Raw genomic sequence first — 22,243 nt, 5'->3', positions numbered from 1 at the left:
TAACATGCGACCGCTCTCGGAAACTGTCAGCAAAGGCCTGGGGGACCTGTGTGTGTGTGATATGTGTGTGTGTGTGTGTGTGTGTGTGTGTGTGTGTGTGTGTGTGTGTGTGTGTGTGTGTGTGTGTGTGTGTGTGTGTGTGTGTGTGTGTGTGTGTGTGTGTGTGTGTGTGTGTGTGTGTGTGTGTGTGTGTGTGTGTGTGTGTGTGTGTGTGTGTGTGTGTGTGTGTGTGTGTGTGTGTGTGTGTGTGTGTGTGTGTGTGTGTGTGTGTGTGTGTGTGTGTGTGTGTGTGTGTGTGTGTGTGTGTGTGTGTGTGTGTGTGTGTGTGTGTGTGTGTGTGTGTGTGTGTGTGTGTGTGTGTGTGTGTGTGTGTGTGTGTGTGTGTGTGTGTGTGTGTGTGTGTGTGTGTGTGTGTGTGTGTGTGTGTGTGTGTGTGTGTGTGTGTGTGTGTGTGTGTGTGTGTGTGTGTGTGTGTGTGTGTGTGTGTGTGTGTGTGTGTGTGTGTGTGTGTGTGTGTGTGTGTGTGTGTGTGTGTGTGTGTGTGTGTGTGTGTGTGTGTGTGTGTGTGTGTGTGTGTGTGTGTGTGTGTGTGTGTGTGTGTGTGTGTGTGTGTGTGTGTGTGTGTGTGTGTGTGTGTGTGTGTGTGTGTGTGTGTGTGAACAGGCAAATGGGTGGGGAGGGGGAGTGCCAACCCTGCATCAGGGCCAGTGACGGCACTAATCAATCTCCCCGTAGGCTATACATCTCCAGCTCTATGACCATAAAAACCCAAATGCCTCACAGAATGTAAGTTATTGTCTGTATAAACTCTATCGCCTCATTCGTTGTAGACTAAACACAATGTAAAAACAGTAGATCAGAACCTCAAACTATAAGTAAGTCTATAATGTTTAAAGCATGTGTCTGTGTGCATATTATCTATTTCCATACCCCATTTAAAAGGGACTTCAATATTTTGTCTTGCCAATTAACCCTCTGAATGGCACACACACAATCCATGTTTCAATTGTCTCAAGGCTTAAAAAGTATTCTCTAACCTGTCTCCTCCCCTTCATCTACAATGATTAGAATTGGATTTAAAAACTGGTCATGATTGGGAGTGCCATAGACAGGTGCACAATTTGCCCAGTGTCGTCCGGGTTAGGGTTTGACCGGGGTAGGCAGTGATTGTAAATAAGAATTTTGTTCTTAACTGACTTGACTAGTTAAATACAGGTTAAATAAATAAAATTAAAAGTTACAACAATATGGATCAGAGCTTTCACCTGGGTTCACCTGGTCATTCTATGTCCTGTGTATATATATATATACACAGGATATGTTTTTTAGTTTATACATTTTCAGGATGAAAAAACACTTTCAGTGTAAACTTAAACGACTAAAACTCAGATATAAAGTACATAAAAAATATAATGGACCTACATATTTGTTTTATAACATAATCTTTGAGAATTTACAATCACCAAAAGAAAAGCTAAACAGTCAGGGAGAATTGAAAACTCCAAAAACACTTAATTTAGCAGCATTGATTTAGGTATTATGTTTAAGAAAAATAACATAGCTTTAGCCCATGGCAAAATGCATAGAATTTCAGCAAATTAGCTTTAAAACTGCAACACTTTCTGTCAGCTACGTGTCAAAATGCGTAGAATTTCAGGAAATTATCTTTAAACTGCAAAAAATGTAGCTTCACCGCCAAGATAAATAAAGCCTCTAAATCTTTTTTAGAAACAGTACCAGTCAAAAGTTTGGACACACCTTCTCATTCAAGGGTTTTTCTTAATTTTTTACTATTTTCTACATTGGAGAATAGTAAAGACATCAAAACTATGAAATAACACATATGGAATCATGTAGTAACCAAATCAAAATGTATTTTGTATTTGAGATTCTTCAAAGTAGCCACCCTTTGCCTTGATGACAGCTTGCAGGCGCCCGACCTGCCACGAGGAGTCACTAGAGCACGATGAGCCCCCCGGACAAACACTCCCTTAACCCGGGCGGCACTGGGACAATTGTGCGCCGACCCATAGAGCTCCCGGTCACTGCCGGCTGTGACACAGCTTGGGATCGAACCCCAGGCTATAGTGGCGCCTTAGCACTGGGATGCAGTGCCTTAGACCTCCATGCCACTCTAAAATGTTCTCTAGAATTCATCCGCTCCGATGGGCCGACCTCGCTGATTGCCATGCCCCATGACACGCCCACCATCTAAGCCCCTTTTTGATGGACAAAAAGCCCTGGCGTTCATGTGCTGTATGCATAGTCAAAGAAGACCTATTGATTGCAGTATGTGCATGCACGCACATGCCAGGTGCCCCTGAAAAGCCTACTAGTGTGTGCAGTGCCATTTCCCCTCTCTCTCACACACACACACACACACACAGCGAGGCAGGCCTGGCCCAAACACACAGGCACTTTGAGCTCATTACTGGCCATTCACAGTCTAAAAGCCTCTCTCTGTGTCCTCTCAGCCCATTTATTAAAGGTCCATTGCAGCCGTTTTCATCTCAATATCAAATAATTTCTGGTAACAATTAAGTTAGCACCGTGCATGCCCCGCCCACCTGAGGATGTATTTTTCAGCCATCTATTTCCTGTGTTTGAGTGGTGCAAAATCCACTTGTCACTCAAATCTCGCTGGATTGATAAAGCTGTCACTTTACTCCTGTGGCTCTTTTTTGAGGCTCCAGTCTCCTCGGAGGCGTGGCTTCATATCCCACCGCTGCCACCAAATGTGAACTAGGCAACATGGAGATGTGGTCTTAAGGGTAGATATTCAGGAGGCTTTTTGAATAGTCCATCTGTGCACGTTCTACAGACTGTCAGCAACATTTCAATGAACTATAAACTAACTCTAGCTCTAATCCTTACCCTAACCCTAAACTTAAGCCTTACCCTAATCCTAGCCCTAACTCTAACCCTTACTCGAAACCTTACCTTAACCGTACCCTTATCAAGCAGTTGCTTATCAACAGATCGTCAGATGCTTATGAACAGATCGTATGACCATCATCTACAAGATGGACTATCCAAATAAAGTGTGACTGAAGGTCTGGTGCAAAGGTGTCCATATTTATCCACAGTGTTCAATAGTGATAGCTGGCAAAGATATTCACAACACATACGAGTAGACAATAGACTTACATCTCAAACAAAATTACAAACCGCAATAGCTATTACAGGTTCGGAGTGTACCTGGCTCAAACAGACTCCCCACTTAAAGTCTAAAGCAGAACTGAATTTCTCTCCAAAACAAGCCCATATACTGTATACCCAAGGAAAATACCAACATGTATGGCAACATGACACCAACATCTGGCTAATACCGATGTATTAGCTGTATTAGTAGGCTTGATTACCAACGATGACGAGAACAGCCTATAAGGAGGTGAGGGTTCTGGGAGAGTGGTGGGGGTGCAGTGGAGAAGGTTTCAAGTTCCTTGATGTACACATCACTGACAAACTAAAATGGACCACCCACACAGACAGTGTGGTGAAGAAGGTAAAACAGAGCCTCTTCAACCTCAGGAGGCTAAAGAAATGTGGCTTGTCACCTAAAACCCTCACAAACTTTTACAAATGCACAATTGAAAGCATCCTGTCGAGCTGTATCACTACCTGGTACGGCAACTGCACTGCCTGTAAAGGCAAGGCTCTCCAGAGACGGGTGCGATCTGCCCAACGCATTAGCGGGGGCAAACATACTGACTCGAGTCTAGCCACTTTAATAATGGAAAAATTTATGTAATAAATGTATCACTAGCCACTTTAAACAATGCCACTTTATATAATGTTTACATACCCTACATTACTCATCTCATATGTATATACTGTTTTCTATACTATTCTACAGTATCTCATTCACTTAATAATGCTTACATATCTTGCATTACTCATGTCATATGTATATACTGTATTCTATTCTACTTTATCTTAGTCCGGTCCGCTCTGACATCGCTCATCCATATGTATATAGTCTTAATTAATTCCTACTTAGATTTGTGTGTTTTGTGTATATGTTATGTAATTTGTTAGATATTACTGCACTGTCGGAGCTAGAAGCACAAGCATGAAATATATTGTGTCCGAAACAGACAATGAGCACTTCCATGTACACTGAATCATTAATGACAAATTCTGGTGTTTATGTCAAACAGTTTTGCTATATCTTCTGTAATGTATGTAAAGTGTAATATTGGGATGCACACTCAAAATTGAATAAATGTAAACTCTATATCTGGCATGGTACAGGTGTCTTCTTTTCTTTTAAGCCCATAGCCATGCGTGTGAGGTGTATACTTTTGTTTCGAAGTAGATTAGTTTAACTCTACCAAGAATCACTCTGTGACCCTGATTTAGCCCACTGCAGTAAATGGTTCAATTGGGCACACGTTAAACATCATGAACGGTTAACCTAGTAGCATATAGTGGTGCGCGCAATCCTAGCGCACAACCCAAATGACAGACACATGGAACTCCAACAATTCGGGAAGTATGAACAAAGAAAAGCATTAACAGGCCGAAATAAACCGTTTCTATCTCGTGGTGTTATGATGATTCTGTGCACCGAAACAAAGTTTCATCCTTGAGTATGCTTAGAGACGGGTAAATAACCGTATGCATGTGTGGGAAGGAATATATTGTAATGAAACAGCAGGGAGCAGGTTTTGAACCCTCGACCTTCGAGCCCGAGGTCCGGCGCGCTATCGACTGTTCCGCAAAAGCATACTCATGCGGCAGGGTCGATTTCCGCGCTTATAAACCCAGGGTCGTTACACTATGAACATACATTTCCAAACAAACCTTTTCCTACCGTACTGGGCATAAACTATAAACTGTATCTTACTGCTAACAAAAGAGCTAAATAATAATATAGTAATGTGCAGTATAATGTTTCTAGGGGGGAAAAAAAGCAAATTGTATAAACGAAATTGAATGCACTCCCTTACCTATGCCTTTCGTTGTCTGGCAACGTGACATTATTGCTCTGGAGCTCTAAATTTACCGTAAATATCAGTATCACAGTAGCTACCAGTTTGTCGCAAACTATTCAACAACGCAATCAACTTTTCCAACATGAACTACTGTTGAATAATGCAACCAAACCATATTAGCTACACTCTTCAACCATTCACAAGAGTGTGCAGATAATTAAAATGTTTATTTTGTCATTCTTACACGCACTGGCTAAATGTCGCTTGCATATAAATGTGGCTTGCATGACAATAAACACACCTAGGTAGCTATGCTATTATTATTATTATTATTATTAGCAATGTTAGTATATTAAACAAACGTTTACCCCTCTCATACGAATATGTAAAAGTACAGCTCCGCCGTATTAAAGCTATCTTAGAACAAACCAGGCGTAGTTTTATCAATGCCATGAAGTCATTATATGAGGTAAACGCAAAATGCCGATTGAAAATGCTGATAATTCCCTTGGTGAGTTGATCAGCTTCTTGCATGGGTGGTGGCTCACGCTCTTTCTGCAATTTCAGGTGAAAACTCAAGTCTAAAATATAATAAAAATGTCTATACATTTCATCTGTTTCAAAAACAATGCTCTGCTGTTAGTATTTTTACTGTATTAATGTTGGGCTCAACGAGACAATTCTGTTTACACTGCCCAACTGTTGGGCAGGTGTCGTGCACGACCTACAGAGGTAGCGTTGGAGCCCCGAGAAATATTCATTACAGTTATGTCTCTCGAGAATAGATATTCATTCTCATCAATGAGGATGAACCCTCAGATTATAGGAGGCGCGTCCCCCTGCATTCAGGGGTCTGTCTGCCTAGACAAGCATCCAACCAGGTTGGGAGAGCAACCTCAAGAAAGGGCCTTGTACGCTCCAAAAGTGGAAGCCATTGTAAAAGAGTAGTGTGCATGTGTGTTTGCGACCGTCTGTCTGTCTGTCTGTTTGTGCGTGCAGCCCTGGTGATGCCCCTCCCCCTTCCACCAGAGCAGGTCAGGTCTGGGAGCCTGGTGGCGGGCGTGCTTGGTGAACAAGGGCGGGGCTTGGGCCTAATTGAATAGTGACCCACCGGCTCACTGTGGGACGCCCCATGCAGCGCTTTTAACAAGATGCTGTGTCTCCCCTGTTAATAAACCCAAACAAGTTAATCCAATCGACACACTCAAATCCCTTTCTTTTTTCTTTAACAAGGCACTGCCTCTACCCCGCTGATCCCCCAGCTCCCCCTCATGAATAGCAGGAGAATGAAAGGCCCCATTACCATTAGGAATGGCTGGCAGTAAACTCCCCTGCCCTTTAACTTTCCTCCACGCAAAGCATTATACACGCATGCACACATCCACGCATACACACTAGTCTACGGTGGATAGAGCACACAACAGAAGAGCTACAGACCCCAATTTGGACACACAAACACAAAGGGAGAGGCTCCCATAGATCGCAGACACACACTGCACCAGCACACACACAAGTATAAACAACACACACACATGCAAATCCTGAGAGGACATTTGCTGACAGGCACGCAAGCTGGGACATTAAATAAGGCATTGTTAACCAACCCTCACAGCTCCACTAACAAGAGACACCGATTCCCTTGAACAATACAGGCCCCTAGACACAGTCTATACTCAACAACCCAATACACCAGCAAAACAAAACTGGCCCTACAAAAGGCCATTGTGTGCTAAAGCCTACAGGAACTATTTGGTAGGTGACACATTATTTATATAACACGTATGGAGAATGGCCAGTGCAGCAGGATCCATTCACTTCACTGTTAGTAATCACGGTCATTCGTAATACAGAATGACAATACTTACAAAGTCTTACCCTCTTCGAGGGTAGGCACGCCGACCAGAAAGGAGCCATTGTCTAGTTTGGTTGCCTAAATACCAGGGCCCAGTTTCCCAATAGTGATGGAACTTAGGCTTACGGGTGTTTTAATGATGCATCTTTCCCACAGCGGCCGAAAGGCGTAACGCGCGTTTCCCAAAACACTCAGAGAGAACCAAGTGCGTCGTTGGAGCATGCGTCGATACTGATAGGATCGAAAGAAAGGCCATGCTGCTCTCGGATCAGCTTTCTCAATTCAAATCTTACTTTAATATTATAATTGTTTCACAATACTGAAGACGGATCAGCTCCTAGAGAGATATTATCACCTATGGCTGCACATATTGATGTGGCTTACCCTATAAAAATGCACTAAATCACCGATTTGGCACATCATTGCTCACGTTAGGCTACATATCATGAAATATACTGAGACAAATTATAGACCGTAGCAAAATAGAACTACATTTATTGAACATGAAATGCATTTCAATATGATTGAAATAGGCCTATAGCTACTGAATTTATATGTTTAATGCAGTCATCTCAGTTTTCATTTGAAGACTATTTTTATACGTCGCCTGTTTATCAATTGCAAAGACGTTGAAAGACGTTCTATTCGTAGTCAACTTTGTTCTGAGGTTATCCGCGGTCAAGAGACGGATAAACCATACGATCCTAAGTTCAGGGGAGAACGTCTGTGTATAAAGTGTTGCGGAAGGGCAAAAAAAAGCATTAACGACGCATTTAGCTGTTCTACGAGTGGTCTGAGGCAGGCGTTAGATTACAAGCGTTTTAAAGTGCAACGTCAATAACAATGGTTTTGGGACACAGCTTGGAGATTTAACGATGCTCCTAAAAAAAGGATCCATGGATTAACTTTGCTTTTGGGAAACCGGGCCTAGGTAAGTACGAGCTAAATCTGGGTTGTCAAATAAAATAAAGCAGTATCCTTTTGGTTCCATATTCCAGTCTGCATCAGTCTTTCAGTCATGGTCTGCTGTCAGCCCAAAAGCAGTGAGTAGACTGCCATCTCGTATCACCACACGCTTGCATACACTAATGTCAACCGTGTCATAGCAATGAGTACTAATTGACTTCTGGGCTGACTGCGGTGTCTCTGTGCAGGGCTTGTTCTATCATTAATGCCTAATAAAAGGCCACCCAAACGAGACAACCGTGACACTCTGACCAAGCAACAACCCCTTTACTACAGTTCACATATGAAAAATGCATACAATTAGAAGAACTACATACATACATACATACATACATACATACATACATACATACATACATACATACATACATACATACATACATACATACATACATACATACATACCTCTTAAAATGAGTGGATTTTGCTATTTCAGCCACACATGTTGCTGACAGGTGTATAAAATTGAGCACACAGCCATGCAATCTCCATAGACAAAACATTGGGCCGTAGAATGGCCTTACTGAGGAGCTCAGTGACATTCAACGTGACACGGTCATAGGATGCCACCTTTCCAACAAGTCGGTTCGTAACATTTCTGCCCTGCTAGAGCTGCCCCAGTCAACTGTAAGTGCTGTTATTGTGACGTGGAAATGTCTAGGAGCAACAACGGCTAAGCCGCGAAGTGATAGTCCACACAAGCTCACAGAACGGGACCGTCCTCGGTTGTAATACTCACTACTGAGTTCCAAACTGCTTCTGGAAGCAACTTCAGCACAAGAACTGTTCGTGGTGAAATGGGTTTCCATGGCCGAGGAGCCGCACATAAGCCTAAGATCACCATGTTAAGTATGCCACCATTTGACTCTGGAGCAGTGGTGTCGCCCTCTCTGGAGGGAGGAATCCCGCTTCACCATCTGGCATTCTGGTGGACAAATCTGGGTTTGGCGGATACCATGAGAACGCTACCTGCCCCAATGCATAGTGCCAATAATGGTTTGGGCTAGGCCCCTTAGTTCCAGTGAAGGGAAATCTTAACACTACAGCATACAATGACATTCTAGATAATTCTGTGCTTCCAACTTTGGGGAAGGCCCTTTCCTGTTTCAGCATGACAATGCCACCATGCACAAAGCAAGGTCCATACAGAAATTGTTCGTCGAGATCGGTGTGGAAAAACTTGACTGGCCTGCACAGAGTCCTGGTCTCAACCCCATTGAACACCTTTGGGATGAATTGGAACGCCGACTGCGAGCCAGGCCTAAACGCCCAACCTCAGTGCCCGACCTCACTAATGCTCTTGTGGCTGAATGGAGAGGCAAGTCCCTCCAGCAATGTTTCAGCATCTAGTGGAAAGCCTTCCAAGAAGAGCAGAGGCTGTTATAGCAGCAAAGGGGAGGACCAACACCATATTAATTCCCATGATTTTGGAATGAGATGTTTGATGAGCAGGTGTCCACATGCTTTTTGTCATGTAGTGTGTATTGGTGCTGCTGTTGGCCTGTAAGAAACAAAAATACAAGTATAGTCTGTCAGAGACGACAGAGGAAACACAGGAGCAAGTAGCACTTAGTCTCAGTGGTCCACTGCAAAGATATGACTTCCCTGTGACGCCCCCCATGATGCTTCCAGCTCTTGACATGTCAGTGTGCCACTTCGATTGCTCCATCACCGACACCTCTGACCAACTGAGCACACGTTAAGACAACCACTCAAGTAGGACTTAATTACTGTTAAAAGCTTACTTTAAAATGATGCCTATATGCAAGTAGTCATGGAACGGAATCTCCCCCATCTACCCTTCTCAATGCCTCGTCTCTAAAAGGTCTCCAAACCCTGGTCCAAAAAAACCCACTGAGAAGTGTCATATCCCAGGATGTGTGTGTGTCAGATCTATTCATCGATTAACACAACAACACGGTCTATTCTAATACACCCCCACCCTCCTGAATATTCAAACACAGAGCGTCATCTTCAGACGTTTTGTTCATTGTTTGTTGGTGCCATCGTTTCTCAGCTTGGCTCCGACAGATCAAAGAGAAGCCAACGTCAGTTTATGTAGAAACCAAACAGACAAAAAGAGAGACAGAAATGGCAAAGCCTTCTCGCACACAGACACCCACACACACACACACACACGCACACACACGTCACATGCACGTTCGCACACAAAAGACTTCCGCCTGAAAAGATGCATGTCTGAAAATATGTGTGGTGATCAATAAATCGATGGGATATAATTAAAAGGAAACATGATTTATTTCCTTGTTTCCTTCATGTTTAGTTCTGAACAAAAAACCACTCCGTGCTGGTATTTAGGTGACCCCCAGGGTCTGATTGGTGGGGGGTCACAGATCAAATGGTGGTGCAGGGTTATGAGGGCCTCTTCATATATTGACACTGATTGCATTCAATCAAACTGAGGGGTGACAGATTCCTTTACTTTTGTGCTGTTGGATTTGTCCACACAGCAAAACACAGTTAGAAACCTAGCAGGTGTTTTCCTCACACCGAGTCCTGTTTTTAGACCTGAGACGAGCAACAGTTATCGGGGAAAAAAATGGACCGTTAAAAAAAAGAAATGGAATAATTGTAACTGTTGGACAATGGATGAAGATACTCGGTTCAGGTATTTGTGGGAATTAAGGTATTACATTTATTGTAAAATGTCACTTTTTCCTTTCTTATAATGGACTCATATATACATGTTCTTAGTATACAAGTTTTTTTTAATACTTTCTGATAAAATAACAAAAATGAGAGTGCCTCTTCTGCATATACCGTATACCGCATACCGTGTATTTGCGTACATTAATAAATGAATATAAAAAGGGCGGAACAGCGCTGCAACGACCAAAAACGTGCTCTGTCTAGGCTACTGCTTCATGAATTATTCACTACTGTTGTGGTCACGTTCTCTTGCATAACTCAACAAGTGTGTCAAGAGAAGGACACCCAGTGATTTTAAACTAAAAGCGCTTGGTTCTAGATGACACCTATCTAAACATACTTTACATTGTTTGTGAGATCGGACATAATATCACACTATTATCCCAGTGTTAATTTTCAGGAAGTTGCTTTCATTTCAGCACATCTAATTTGTAAACATTTCAACTGTATGAACTCTTTTTTTTTCTTCAAAAATCAATACACGTCAAAACAAAGTTATTTATTCTCTTTATTGTGATGTAGGTGTCAAGACGCTATTGTTAAATCCCCGACCAAGCTTCAGTGCTCTTATAGATGCAACGGAAAGCCAATGTATTCAGCTGAGCCCATTGCAGCCATTACCGGAGTGTGTTTGACAGGTCATTACAAACGTTTCCGCGGTCGTTACATTAACGGAGAGAAACAAATGGTACAAGCAAGAGCGGGAAAGAGTCGCCAGAGTAAAATGAAAGCAATCAATCCAGCGAGATTTAATTGACAAGTGGATTGTGCACCCCCTCAAACACAGGAAATACTGAGACTCTCAAAAACAGTCCTCCCTCTACTCTGTAATGCTGAGTAGAGACACCACCAAGCTGTTACCATGGAACAAGGTAACATTTGATAGAGACCCATATGACAGGTAGACTTGTCTCTCTCAGGCTCACACAACACTGAGCTCTAAGACAAATCGGAGAGAACGAGTGTGTGGAAAGATGAACCGCAAATGTAGAGTGAGAGCAGCTGTCGTCTAAAACAAAGAGGGAGAAAAAGGTGCGATGTTTCCCCATGAGGATACTCTCCCATTAACACAGCCCTTGTACATACAAAAAGCCATCCCTTCTGGACTACGGGTCCTTTTGCACGGAGTGTGTGCTAATATGACCTTTTCCTCCTGCCTATATACAGTTGAAGTCGGAAGTTTACATACACCTCAGCCAAATACATTTCAACTCCATTTTTCACAAATCCTAATAAAAATTCCCTGGCTTAGGTCAGTTAGTATCATCACTTTATTTTATGAATGTGACATTTCAGAATAATAGTAGGGAGAATGATTTATTTCAGCTTTTATTTCTTCCATCACATTCCCAGTGGGTCAAAAGTTTACATACACTCAATTAGTATTTGGTAGCATTGCCTGAAACAATTTAAACGTGGGTCAAACGTTTCAGGTAGCCTTCCACAAGCTTCCCACAATAAGTTGGGTGACTATTGGCCCATTCCTCCTGACAGAGCTGGTGTAACTGAGTCAGGTTTGTAAGGCCTCCTTTGCTCACACACACTTTTTCAGTTCTTCCCACAAATGTTCTATAGGATTGAGGTCAGGGCTTTGTGATGACCACTCAAATACCTTGACTTTGTTGTCCTTAAGCCATTCTGCCATAACTTTGGAAGTATGCTTTGGGTCATTGTCCATTTGGAAGATTCATTTGCGACCAAGCTTTAACTTCCTGACTGATGTCTTGAGATGTTGCTTCAATATATCCACAATTTTCCATCCTCATGAAGCCATCCATTTTGTGAAATGCACCAGTCCCTCCTGCAGCAAAGCACCCCCATAACATGATGCTGCCACCACCGTGCTTCATGGTTGGGATGGTGTTCTTCGGCTTGCAAGCCTCCCCCTTTTCCCCCAAACATAATAATGGTCATTATGGCCAAACTGTTCTATTTTTGTTTCATCAGACCAGAGGACATTTCTCGAAAAAGTACGATCTTTGTCCACATGTGCAGTTGCAAACCGTAGTCTGGCGTTTTTCTGGCAGTTTAGGAGCAGTGGCTTCTTCCTTGCTGAGTGGCCTTTCAGGATGTAGATACTTGTGTGCCTGTTTCCTCCAGCATCTTCACAAAGTCCTTTGCTGTTGTTCTGGGATTGATTTGCACTTTTCCCACCAAAGTACTTTCATCTCTAGGAGACAGAATGAGTCTCCTTCCTATAATATAATAATAATCCTGAGCGGTATGACGGCTGCGTGGTCCCATGGTGTTTATACTTGAGTACTATTGTTTGTAGAGATGAACGTGATACCTTTAGGCGTTTGGAAGTTGCTCCCAAGGATGAACCAGACTTGTGGAGGTCTACAATTCTATTTCTGAGGTGTTGGCTGATTTCTTCTGAATTTCCCATGATGTCAAGCAAAAAGGCACTGAGTTTGAAGGTAGGCCTTGAAATACATCCACAGGTACACCTCCAATTGACTCAAATGATGTCAATTAGCCTATCAGAAGCTTCTAAAGCCATAATATAATTTTCTGGAATTTTCCACGATGTTTAAAGGCTCAGTCAACTTAGTGTATGTAAACTTCTGACCCACTGGAATTGTGATACAGTGAATTATAAGTGACATAATCTGTTCATAAACAATTGTTGGAAATATTACTTGTCATGCACAAAGTAGATGTCCTAACCGACTTGCCAAAACTATAGTTTGTTAACAAGAAATGTGTGGAGTGTATGAAAAAATGAGTTTTAATGACTCCAACATAAGTGTATGTAATCTTTTGACTTCAACTGTACCTGCAAGGTCTTAGTTCATTTGTAGTTCAGTGATGAGAGTGAAAAACTGCCTGGGTCATAACAATTTTAAAATGGTGACCACTTTCCATGACAAAGGGAGTCTGATAAAGAGCCTTTTTATCAGCGAATGTGACCAGACATTTAGAGATAACAACACGGGCTGACAGATTATTAGTCTCTTTTCCTTCTCAAGAATTTGGAGAAGTTTGGTGCACAGAGAGAAAGAAAGAGAGAGAAAGAGAGAGAGAGAGAGAGAGAGAGAGAGAAAGAGAGAGAGAGAGAGAGAGAGAGTCGTCCCCTTCATTAACGTCGCTCGTGAAGTTCAAGCTAGTCCGTGTTCCCGGCACATCACAAAAGGCCCCTGAGACATCCATCTTCCTGTGGCCGCCTCTCCAGCAGATCAGTGGCTGCTGCTCCAGGTTGCATCCCTGTGAGTTACAGCTGTGTCCTTCACTGGAGACAGGTAGTGTTGCCAAGACCAAGAAATTAGTGAAGATGGAGACCATTATACTCTTTTCCTCTCCCAGGAGAAATGGCAAGGGAGTGAATTCTATAAATTCCGGCATATTAATTCAATCTTAAACCACTCCAGAGTCTGACACCTTGCTGCAGGGCGAATATGAAGGAAGGGTGAGTGCCAGCATCTGTACCGCGTGACCTCTCTGAACACTGAAGTCCTTGACGTCACATACACGCGCAACAAAATCCCAATAACAACCTATCTCCTTTCGCTCTCCGAAACAAAACCAATTCTCACTCCTTATTCCTGACCTTAGCCATTACAACTGGGACCCTATCCATAATTAAACAGTAATCTAAAAACCCATTTTAGCTAGGTCGGTCGTTGTTCCTGCACCACCACGCCTCCCTCCCTCTCCTCCTTTTTTCTCCCTTTTTTTTGTTGAAGATCTAGTTGGAGAATCCATTAGCATGAGAAAGCAGCCTAGTAATTGTCTTCACCCCACTGAGTGATCCCTGGGTAGAGGATTAGCTAGAGAGAGCCCTGTTTCAACTCTGCACAGATGCTACTGCCTCCTGCTCAAAACCACCACCCACTCCACATTAGATAAAGACTGCAGAGGATGATGCCGAGCGACCCGTGACTTCAAACAATATGAAATCAAAACACACAGGAAGGAAGTGCACCGCCCCCATCCTACACAAGTGTTGACCCCCTCAGCTTTTTCTAAATGTCCTATTTTTTCTCTCCAAATCTACTAGCTAATATGCTTTTCTGTTGAAAATGGGGATTAGAGCATAGGCAGCTTAAACTTTTTTCTCTCTCTCTCTCTCGCTCTCTCTCCCTCTGTGGTGATATATGTGGGTTATTTAGAGCTGGATCTGCCTAAATCGCCCCCGTGGGCCACCCTGTCCGCCTCTAATCCGCCTGGCCTACTCATATGGAGGTGTCACAATTCTGGCTCACTTTCCCGGGGATAAGCACTTCAAACACGGCTGCCTCTTCTCCTGACCTTTCCACGGAGATGATCGATTTAGCCCGATTGGATTGATTCCACAAACAGGCAACCATAGAAAAACAAGGAATTTACACCTGAGGCACAACTTAAAATCCATAAGCTTCGCTGGCTTTCAATTTTCGTTGGTGGTTTCAACCCAATTTCTCGAATATATATATACATATTTATATACAATGAGTGTACAAAACATTAAGAACAACTTCCGAATATTGAGTTGCAACCACCTTTGCCCTCAGAACAGCCTCAATTCATTAGGGCATGGACTTTAGAAGGTGTCGAAAGCGTTCCACAGGGATGCTGGCCCATGTTGACTCCAAATGCTTCCCACAGTCGAGTCAAGTTGACTGAACGTCCTTAGGGTGGTGGACCATTCTTGATACACACGGGAAACTGTAGAGTGTGAAAAACCCAGCAGCGTTGCAGTTCTTGACACATTCAAACCGGTGCGCCTGGCACGTAAAACCATACCCAGTTCAATACATACACAATCCATGTCTCAAGACTTAAAAATCCTTAAATCTTTCTTTAATCTGTCTCCTCCCTTTCATCTACACTGATTGAAGTGGATTATTTTTTTTATTTTTTATTTTATTTAACCTTGATTTAACTAGCCTAGAGATCCCTTTGAGAGGCGGTTTGGTATGGGAATTACGACACAGTCAAGACCTGCATCCCAATCCAGGGACCAACAGGCTCTTGAAAAGCCGCTAACCCCAAGGCATAAGACTGCTTAAATAGCTAACAAGCTACATAGACCATCTGAGTTGACCCTTTATTTACATTTGTACCCTGCCTCTACGAACACACACACACACACACACACACACACACACACACACACACACACACACACACACACACACACACACACACACACACACACACACACACACACACACACACACACACACACACACACACACTGCTTGCTACTCTGTTTATCATATACCCTGATGCCTAGTCACCTTACTCCTATACATAGAGTATCTACCTCGATCTCTCCAGTATCCCTGCACACTGTATGGTATTAGAGCTGACCCTGTGTATAGCTTCTGACTTTCTCGTGTTCTTATTTCTCGTGCGTTTTTTGGTTCTACCTTGTGTCATTTTTAGTACTACATTGACATTGATTGTTGCATTGTTGGCTTTAGAGGTTGCCAGGAAGGCATTTTCACTGTACTCGTGCCTTTACAACTTTAAACTCATAGCAAACAGGTCAGAGTGTTTTCAGACTGACCCAGTGGACATACAACCACAACGTTTGCCTCAATGTTGACTCCAAGTCGTGGCCCTCAATGTATCATTGCGGAGTGTCAATGTGCCATTGCTGCCACTCAGCAATGATACATTATGAGCAGCACAACAGACAGTAAAAGCTCTGTCGCTCCCGAGCAGAAAAAGCCATTCCATTAGAGTTGTGCAGGCTTCCTGCTTTCACGCCTCTCTATGTGCACTTTACGCAGGGACAAGACGAAACAATCGGAAGAGAGCGAGAGCCAGAGAGACGGGGAGCTACAGGAGTAGAATACATCCCTCTAGAAAAAGGTTTCAGAAATCATTATATTTATAGCCCTACCAGACAGAAGCAAACGCTATTGTTGAGTCTCCCCAAACCCGGGTTGTGTTCATTAGAGCACATTGTATCAAAATGTTTCAAAATGTGGGCCTAAGGTAAATGACAAGAAGCATTTGTTATTGGACAAGTTCAGATAGAACTTCCCCATTTCACCCAGTTTCGGAGCGTTTTCTTCCATTTCTTGTCTGCTGAACATGACCTCAATGGGTGTTTGGTCTGAATAGACTGGCCAGTGAGCCCTGCCTCTGAGAGACTATTACTCTCTGCTAATCACATTTCATTTGAATAATGAGGAGATTGCACCCATCCCTCCTGCCCAGTCCCTCTGCATCCTTCACTGGAGTCTCTGATACACTCATTCTAGTTTCATCTATAAAGCTCCTCTCATGCATTTTTTATCAAATCTATTACTTTAGGATTAAATTATAAAAAGACTGTCCTCCTTAAATTTTTAATAGTTTGCATAATTGGTATCAGGGCCCCGAATGCGAGCTAGAAAAATCCAGTACAGGACTAAAGGTCCGGAATTATCCAGACCAAGCCTACAGAGCATGGTCTGTACACAAACGACACATACACAAACTCTAGTAAAAATGAGTTTACCCATTTCTATATGAGATGGGTAAAGAGAAAGGGAGAGCGAGAGAGAGGATGGGGGTAGAAAACTGCAGTGACAGCAGAGTGGTGAATAAATTGAAAAAGGCTCCCGTTGAAAATTGTCTATCACTCATGACAAACGATCTGATAGGGTGGAGCGCGGCAGCGGTTTCTCCTGGCGACACGTTCGTTCCCAATAGAGCTGTGAATAACCAGTCTATCGCCACAATGCTTAGCACTGGACCCGCCGCACAGTTAATAATGCATACGCTGGTGTGAAATATATTCCTCCGGTTCAGATATGCAGTGGAGCTGCCACGGCACTAATTTGGAGAACAGTGACATGCCCAGATTTCCAAAGGGCGCTTTTGGTTTGAAGGATCTCACACACACACACACACACACACACACACACACACACACACACACACACACACACACACACACACACACACACACACACACACACACACACACACACACACACACACACACACACACACACACACACACACACACACACACACACACACACACACAGGTGTGGAGAGGGTGCTGTTGGTGGTGTTTAACCCCAGTTTGAACTGACTGAAATTGCCTGGAGGAGCCGCAAAGTGGTTGGTGACTGTGGGGATTGGTGAGCACCTGCTAAGTAGCTACCAGGTGACCTCCTTTCCTGCCCCGGCTGTCTTCTGTTCTTTCTGATACAGCCCCTCTCTTCCTCCCACAACCCAGCCGAAGGCTGCTCATGTCCCACTAAAGAGACTAACCAAATATACATTTCAATGAATCCTCGTAAATGAGCAGTGAAAAGACAGAGCAGGTGACATCAGCAGTTTTGTTAGCCTTAATGCTAACCAAGTCTAGTTTAACCTGCAAAGCAGTTTGGAGTGTTTCCCCCACACATTTCAGACATCCTTTGAAAGCTTGATCTAGACAGACTGAGCTGAATAGGCTGTGATGTGAAAGGGATAGATGCTAGACACACACACACACACACACACACACACACACACACACACACACACACACACACTGCCAACAATCCCACTGAGGGCAGCGTTTGTTTCAGGAACAAGGTGACCCTGTCGCTCGGGGGGCCTGTGAACAGACACAATGAAGGCCTCTCATCCTCCACGCACACACGAACGCACACTCCCAGCCGGCTGCGTTGGTCGGGGCCTGCGACGGGACGGGGGGGTGACAACACCCCAACGCAGTAGTGTTAAACCCCTATTCAGAGACAGAGAGCCCCCCGAGATGGGCGCCTTTCAGATCTCGCACAGACGGTGTCAAATCCCCGCTTGCAACGCCCAGGCATGCAGCCGACAGATGGGGTGGCTATTGAGTGGCGGATCACCCTGGCAGAGGCGCCTTGGCTCCCCATCCATCCCCAGTGGAAACAATGGGGCGGCAGGTCAAGAGTGCTGTCTCAATGGAGAGGGGAGGTCAGGAGAGGTGTCTCAATGGGGAGGGGAGGTCAGGAGAGGTGGAGGATGCCTCTACACACACTACTGTTGGGCTATGCATCGCAACCCCTTTGAAAGTGAAAGAAATTCAAGATTTTGTGGTGGAGGGACAACTAGTGGCTGTGTGATCACATGATCACAGCGCTACTTGCGCTGGATTGCAGACATTGGTAGACTGAAGAGAGGCTGAATCTGGGACAGCAGTGTTTGTGTTGATTCTTATCTAGTGCAAACAGGAACACAAAAAGAGGTCCCCTCACTGTGCGCTAACACACATCTGCCAGGTCAGGAGGAACATTGACACATACAGTCTCACAAAGCTAAACCTTCACTCCTTCTCACACACAGATACACAGACACACAGACACACACTTAATTAGATATCCACAAAGAGCCAGGTTTGCATTAACTGCACTGGAAGTCATGAAAAAAATCAAGACAGCAAGACTTTCCAGGGGGTTAGTACAAAGCAAACTCATTACTAAGCCTGATCATGTGACAGCATTGTATCAACAATGAAAAAGACTCAACATTCTGTTAGTCTAACAGCGATATTTCTGCAGATCAAGTGAACATTTACACCACATATACATGTACCCCATTAGAATTCTGCAAGAATGGAATAGTTCACTAGTGCTTTACGTCATGGGTTATATTGTTCTGAACTCTATACGTGTCTCATTATTAATGTATTGATTGACAGTGTTGTTTAGAATAGAAGACTATGAATAGCTCCGCACGCAGACAGAGGGAGAGAGACCACAGAGCATGACAGTAGTGGTTGACCAGAGGGGGAAAGCCAATCCAACCCCATTGACCAGGACTGGGGTGTGGGGGTCTGGTTTAGGGAGCGCGGGAGCGCGGGAGAGAGCCAAAGAGGGAGGGAGATGGGGTTGGCCTGACCCAGACCTGGGTGTCTTAGTCAGCCCAGCCAGGCCGTTTGGAGCTGAGCTAGGCCTGTCTGATCAGGTTTCTAATGAGACCACAACCAGGGAGCACCCGACCAAACTGGCCTGGAGGGGAGGGCATGGGAGACAAGGACACAAGTACCCTGATAGCGTCTAGTATCTTCATACAAGACCCACCATATCTCATAGAACAGCAACTCTAGCTGCTGTATATTTCTGTTATTTATGTGTATATTTCCACGTCATCCATTCTTAAATGAAGTGGGATTTAGTAGCAGTGCACACAGAGGCTTTCATGACAAATTAAAGTGTCAAGAAGGCTTTTCCTTGAAAGGGGTAGTAATCTGGACTCACTGTTAGGAAAATTAATAACAATTACATGAAATAGTAACCCACACAAAACAAAATAACCCTTAGCAACCACAAGTCAGACAGCTTTCTTCTGAGAATAAAAAAAAGAATTGTGATGTAGACAACATTGGACCGGCTATGATCCTCCACAGAGATGAATGTAGGTTAGGAGAAATGGGCTGTTCTACAAGGTTGCTGTTCTGTTATGCACAGTGACTTATTGGCCTTGTTAATGTTGCATCTCTCAGTGAGAGGTCCCTACAGCATGAATTTCTGAATATACTGTAGCAATATTGAAACATACTGCTACTACAGAATGTATGAAGTTCCATTCTCCCATAACAAAACAGATAAATAATTCCATATATGCTTAGAATATTCAGACTGCCATCTTCCAGATCTGAGTACAGACCAGGGTTTCTGTTATGAAAGTGTTGTGCCATACATTTGACCAGCAGCATTATTAATTTACCGGGCATTTGATCAATTTACTGGACCCAATGCATTAAGTGAGTGAACTGATTAGGGCGTTCACCCACGAGGCCCAGAATGACAGAAATCCCTGTTAGATTATGGTCCTGCATATTAACAGAACATGTAAGTCAAGGATGCAACGATGTGGTCCTTCTTGCTGAATTCCGACGTGCACTTTGAAGATGTTACAATAACTGTCGATATTTACTTTTTCTCAGCCAACAAGACGAGTAAACGAACAACCAAATCACTAGTCTATATTAATCGACTATCCCCATAAGTAAACGAACAACCAAATCACTAGTCTATATTAATCGACTATCCCCATAATAGAAACGTTGACCTATTCTATTGGTCAGTTTGCTGAGAAAGAAATAGCCTGTTCCAAACAGACTCTGGGACAGTTGTGGGACGATAGATCCCAAATTCATACAGCTAATGTGCACAAGTGGGCTATGCTTGAAGGTTCGTTACATAAAGCAATTAGCGGGATAACACCATCAAAAGCGCACCACACACGAGAGCGGCTTCACGTGACAAGAGATGAACATATCCGTAACAAATATTGAAAGAGGGGAGATCTAATATGCAAAAACTAGCATGGGTTGCTTATGTGACAAGGATTGTGCCTTTGGCTACTGGACAATGAAAGAAAGTTTATATAAAATAATTGCCTCCGCGGATATGGTCTGATTTTGTCTGGGCTGCTTTGAAGCAAGGTAAGACATTCCTCATATTATGTCGTAAAACGTTCAGGTTTCGAACAATTGAGTATGTTTTCAAATTGTATACTGCCTCCGGTTCATTGCAAAGGGTTGTGTGACGTGCTGATGAAGCCTGGTTTCCGTTGGCCATCTATGCTATCTATATTTTCTGTTTGAGATGCTGTAGCAAGCGGCGCTAGCGCTGTCTGACAGCATTTTACGCTCAAAGACGTTGTATCTGTATGCTTTACGCGTGTGATAAATAAGATACATAACGAATATACTGTACACACGGACCATTTTAATTCCACTAAATTAACCTATATACCGATATGCATGACCAGTCAAATATATTTCAATCAACTGGTATTTCCATCAACTAATAAACTAAAAAGCATTATTTCGAAATGGGATTTTGGATTTCGCAATAGGATTTTCTCTTCTCCCGGACAATTGGCGGCAATTCTATTTTTCTGCTGTTAGAAAAACAAAGAAAACGGCCAAAAACAAGATATTGCCTTCAAATGGAAACCCTGGTACTGACACACCTACAGGAGAGGTGGAGGGTGTCCTAAATTGTTGACGCATTGGGGTATCAGGATGCTTCTGACTGCACTCAGGCCCAGTTGCGGTACATGGGTAAAATCACCAGTGTTGTGATAATTGAATTGTTTGCTCTATAACTTGTTAGTTCATATGCCTTGCAACAGTGATATATGCTTAAGGCAAAGACAATAAGAAGACAGACACAGTGGCAGAATAAATTCAACCAGACATTTGTTTCATCACAAAACCGGAGCGCAAACTCTGTCCTGTGAAGTCCACAAAGCATATTGCATGTGACAAACAGTTACATGACCTACAGCATGGTCAAGAAAGTAAATGTTTCCAACATTTTCGGGCTATGACTCTGTCATACAGTACAGGCGTTTATTTTTTGTTGTCCTAGGCTACCTGGCCAAAATACTTGTTAGACTAACTTCCTTTCATGGGCAGCGTTAGCTAGTTAACATTAGCCTTCTACATCTAGCTACATATTGAACTTCCATCTTCCCAGCTAATTTAGGAATAGGACGTTTTTAGCTAGCTAGCTAGCAAACGGAGGACAACAACATAAGGAGATGCAACAATTAAAGTTGTTTCTATCGATGACGTATTTCTCTGTGATAGGAGTGAAACCAAATCCAAACTGGCTTCCCTTCACAGTTGAGCTCACTCAGTTTTGCTCAACGCTGATTGGCTATAATTTTATACTTTTTGTCAAGGGAGGCCAAATGCTGTCTGGCTTCCCGTCGCTATATCATCGACTAAGACAGGACTAGTAAAGGCCCAGTGCACTACTTTTGTGTATTTTTTGTGGAAAAATGTATATTGTATTTTAATTCAGATTTTTGTTCAGGTGGTGGAGGGGTTTCCGTGACAACAGGAAAAGTTTGAAAACAAAGCAGAGAGAGACACCATTGTCACGGTTACCAACTGGCT

At 43.3% G+C, this 22,243-nt stretch overlaps 1 protein-coding gene across 5 annotated transcripts in view; it reads right to left on the bottom strand.

The window, feature by feature from the left end:
- Positions 1–22,243, bottom strand: part of fam222aa (family with sequence similarity 222 member Aa) — a 75,710-nt gene that overhangs the window by 36,307 nt on the left and 17,160 nt on the right. The window contains exon 1 of one of the 5 annotated variants that reach the window (XM_035735482.2): positions 6,803–7,872. The exons of 2 other annotated variants lie outside the window; for them this stretch is intronic. In XM_035735482.2, coding sequence (XP_035591375.1) covers positions 6,803–6,851 — 49 coding nt within the window. In that variant the 5' untranslated portion in view covers positions 6,852–7,872. Of the gene's footprint in view, positions 1–6,802; positions 7,873–22,243 lie in introns of those variants that run through there. 2 more of the 5 variants (XM_035735480.2, XM_035735481.2) reach the window with 2 other exon arrangements.

The sequence above is a fragment of the Oncorhynchus keta genome, chromosome 25 (assembly GCF_023373465.1).
Source record: "Oncorhynchus keta strain PuntledgeMale-10-30-2019 chromosome 25, Oket_V2, whole genome shotgun sequence".
NCBI classification, from domain to species: Eukaryota; Metazoa; Chordata; class Actinopteri; order Salmoniformes; family Salmonidae; genus Oncorhynchus; species Oncorhynchus keta.
This window is presented reverse-complemented; position numbering and strand designations above follow the sequence as displayed.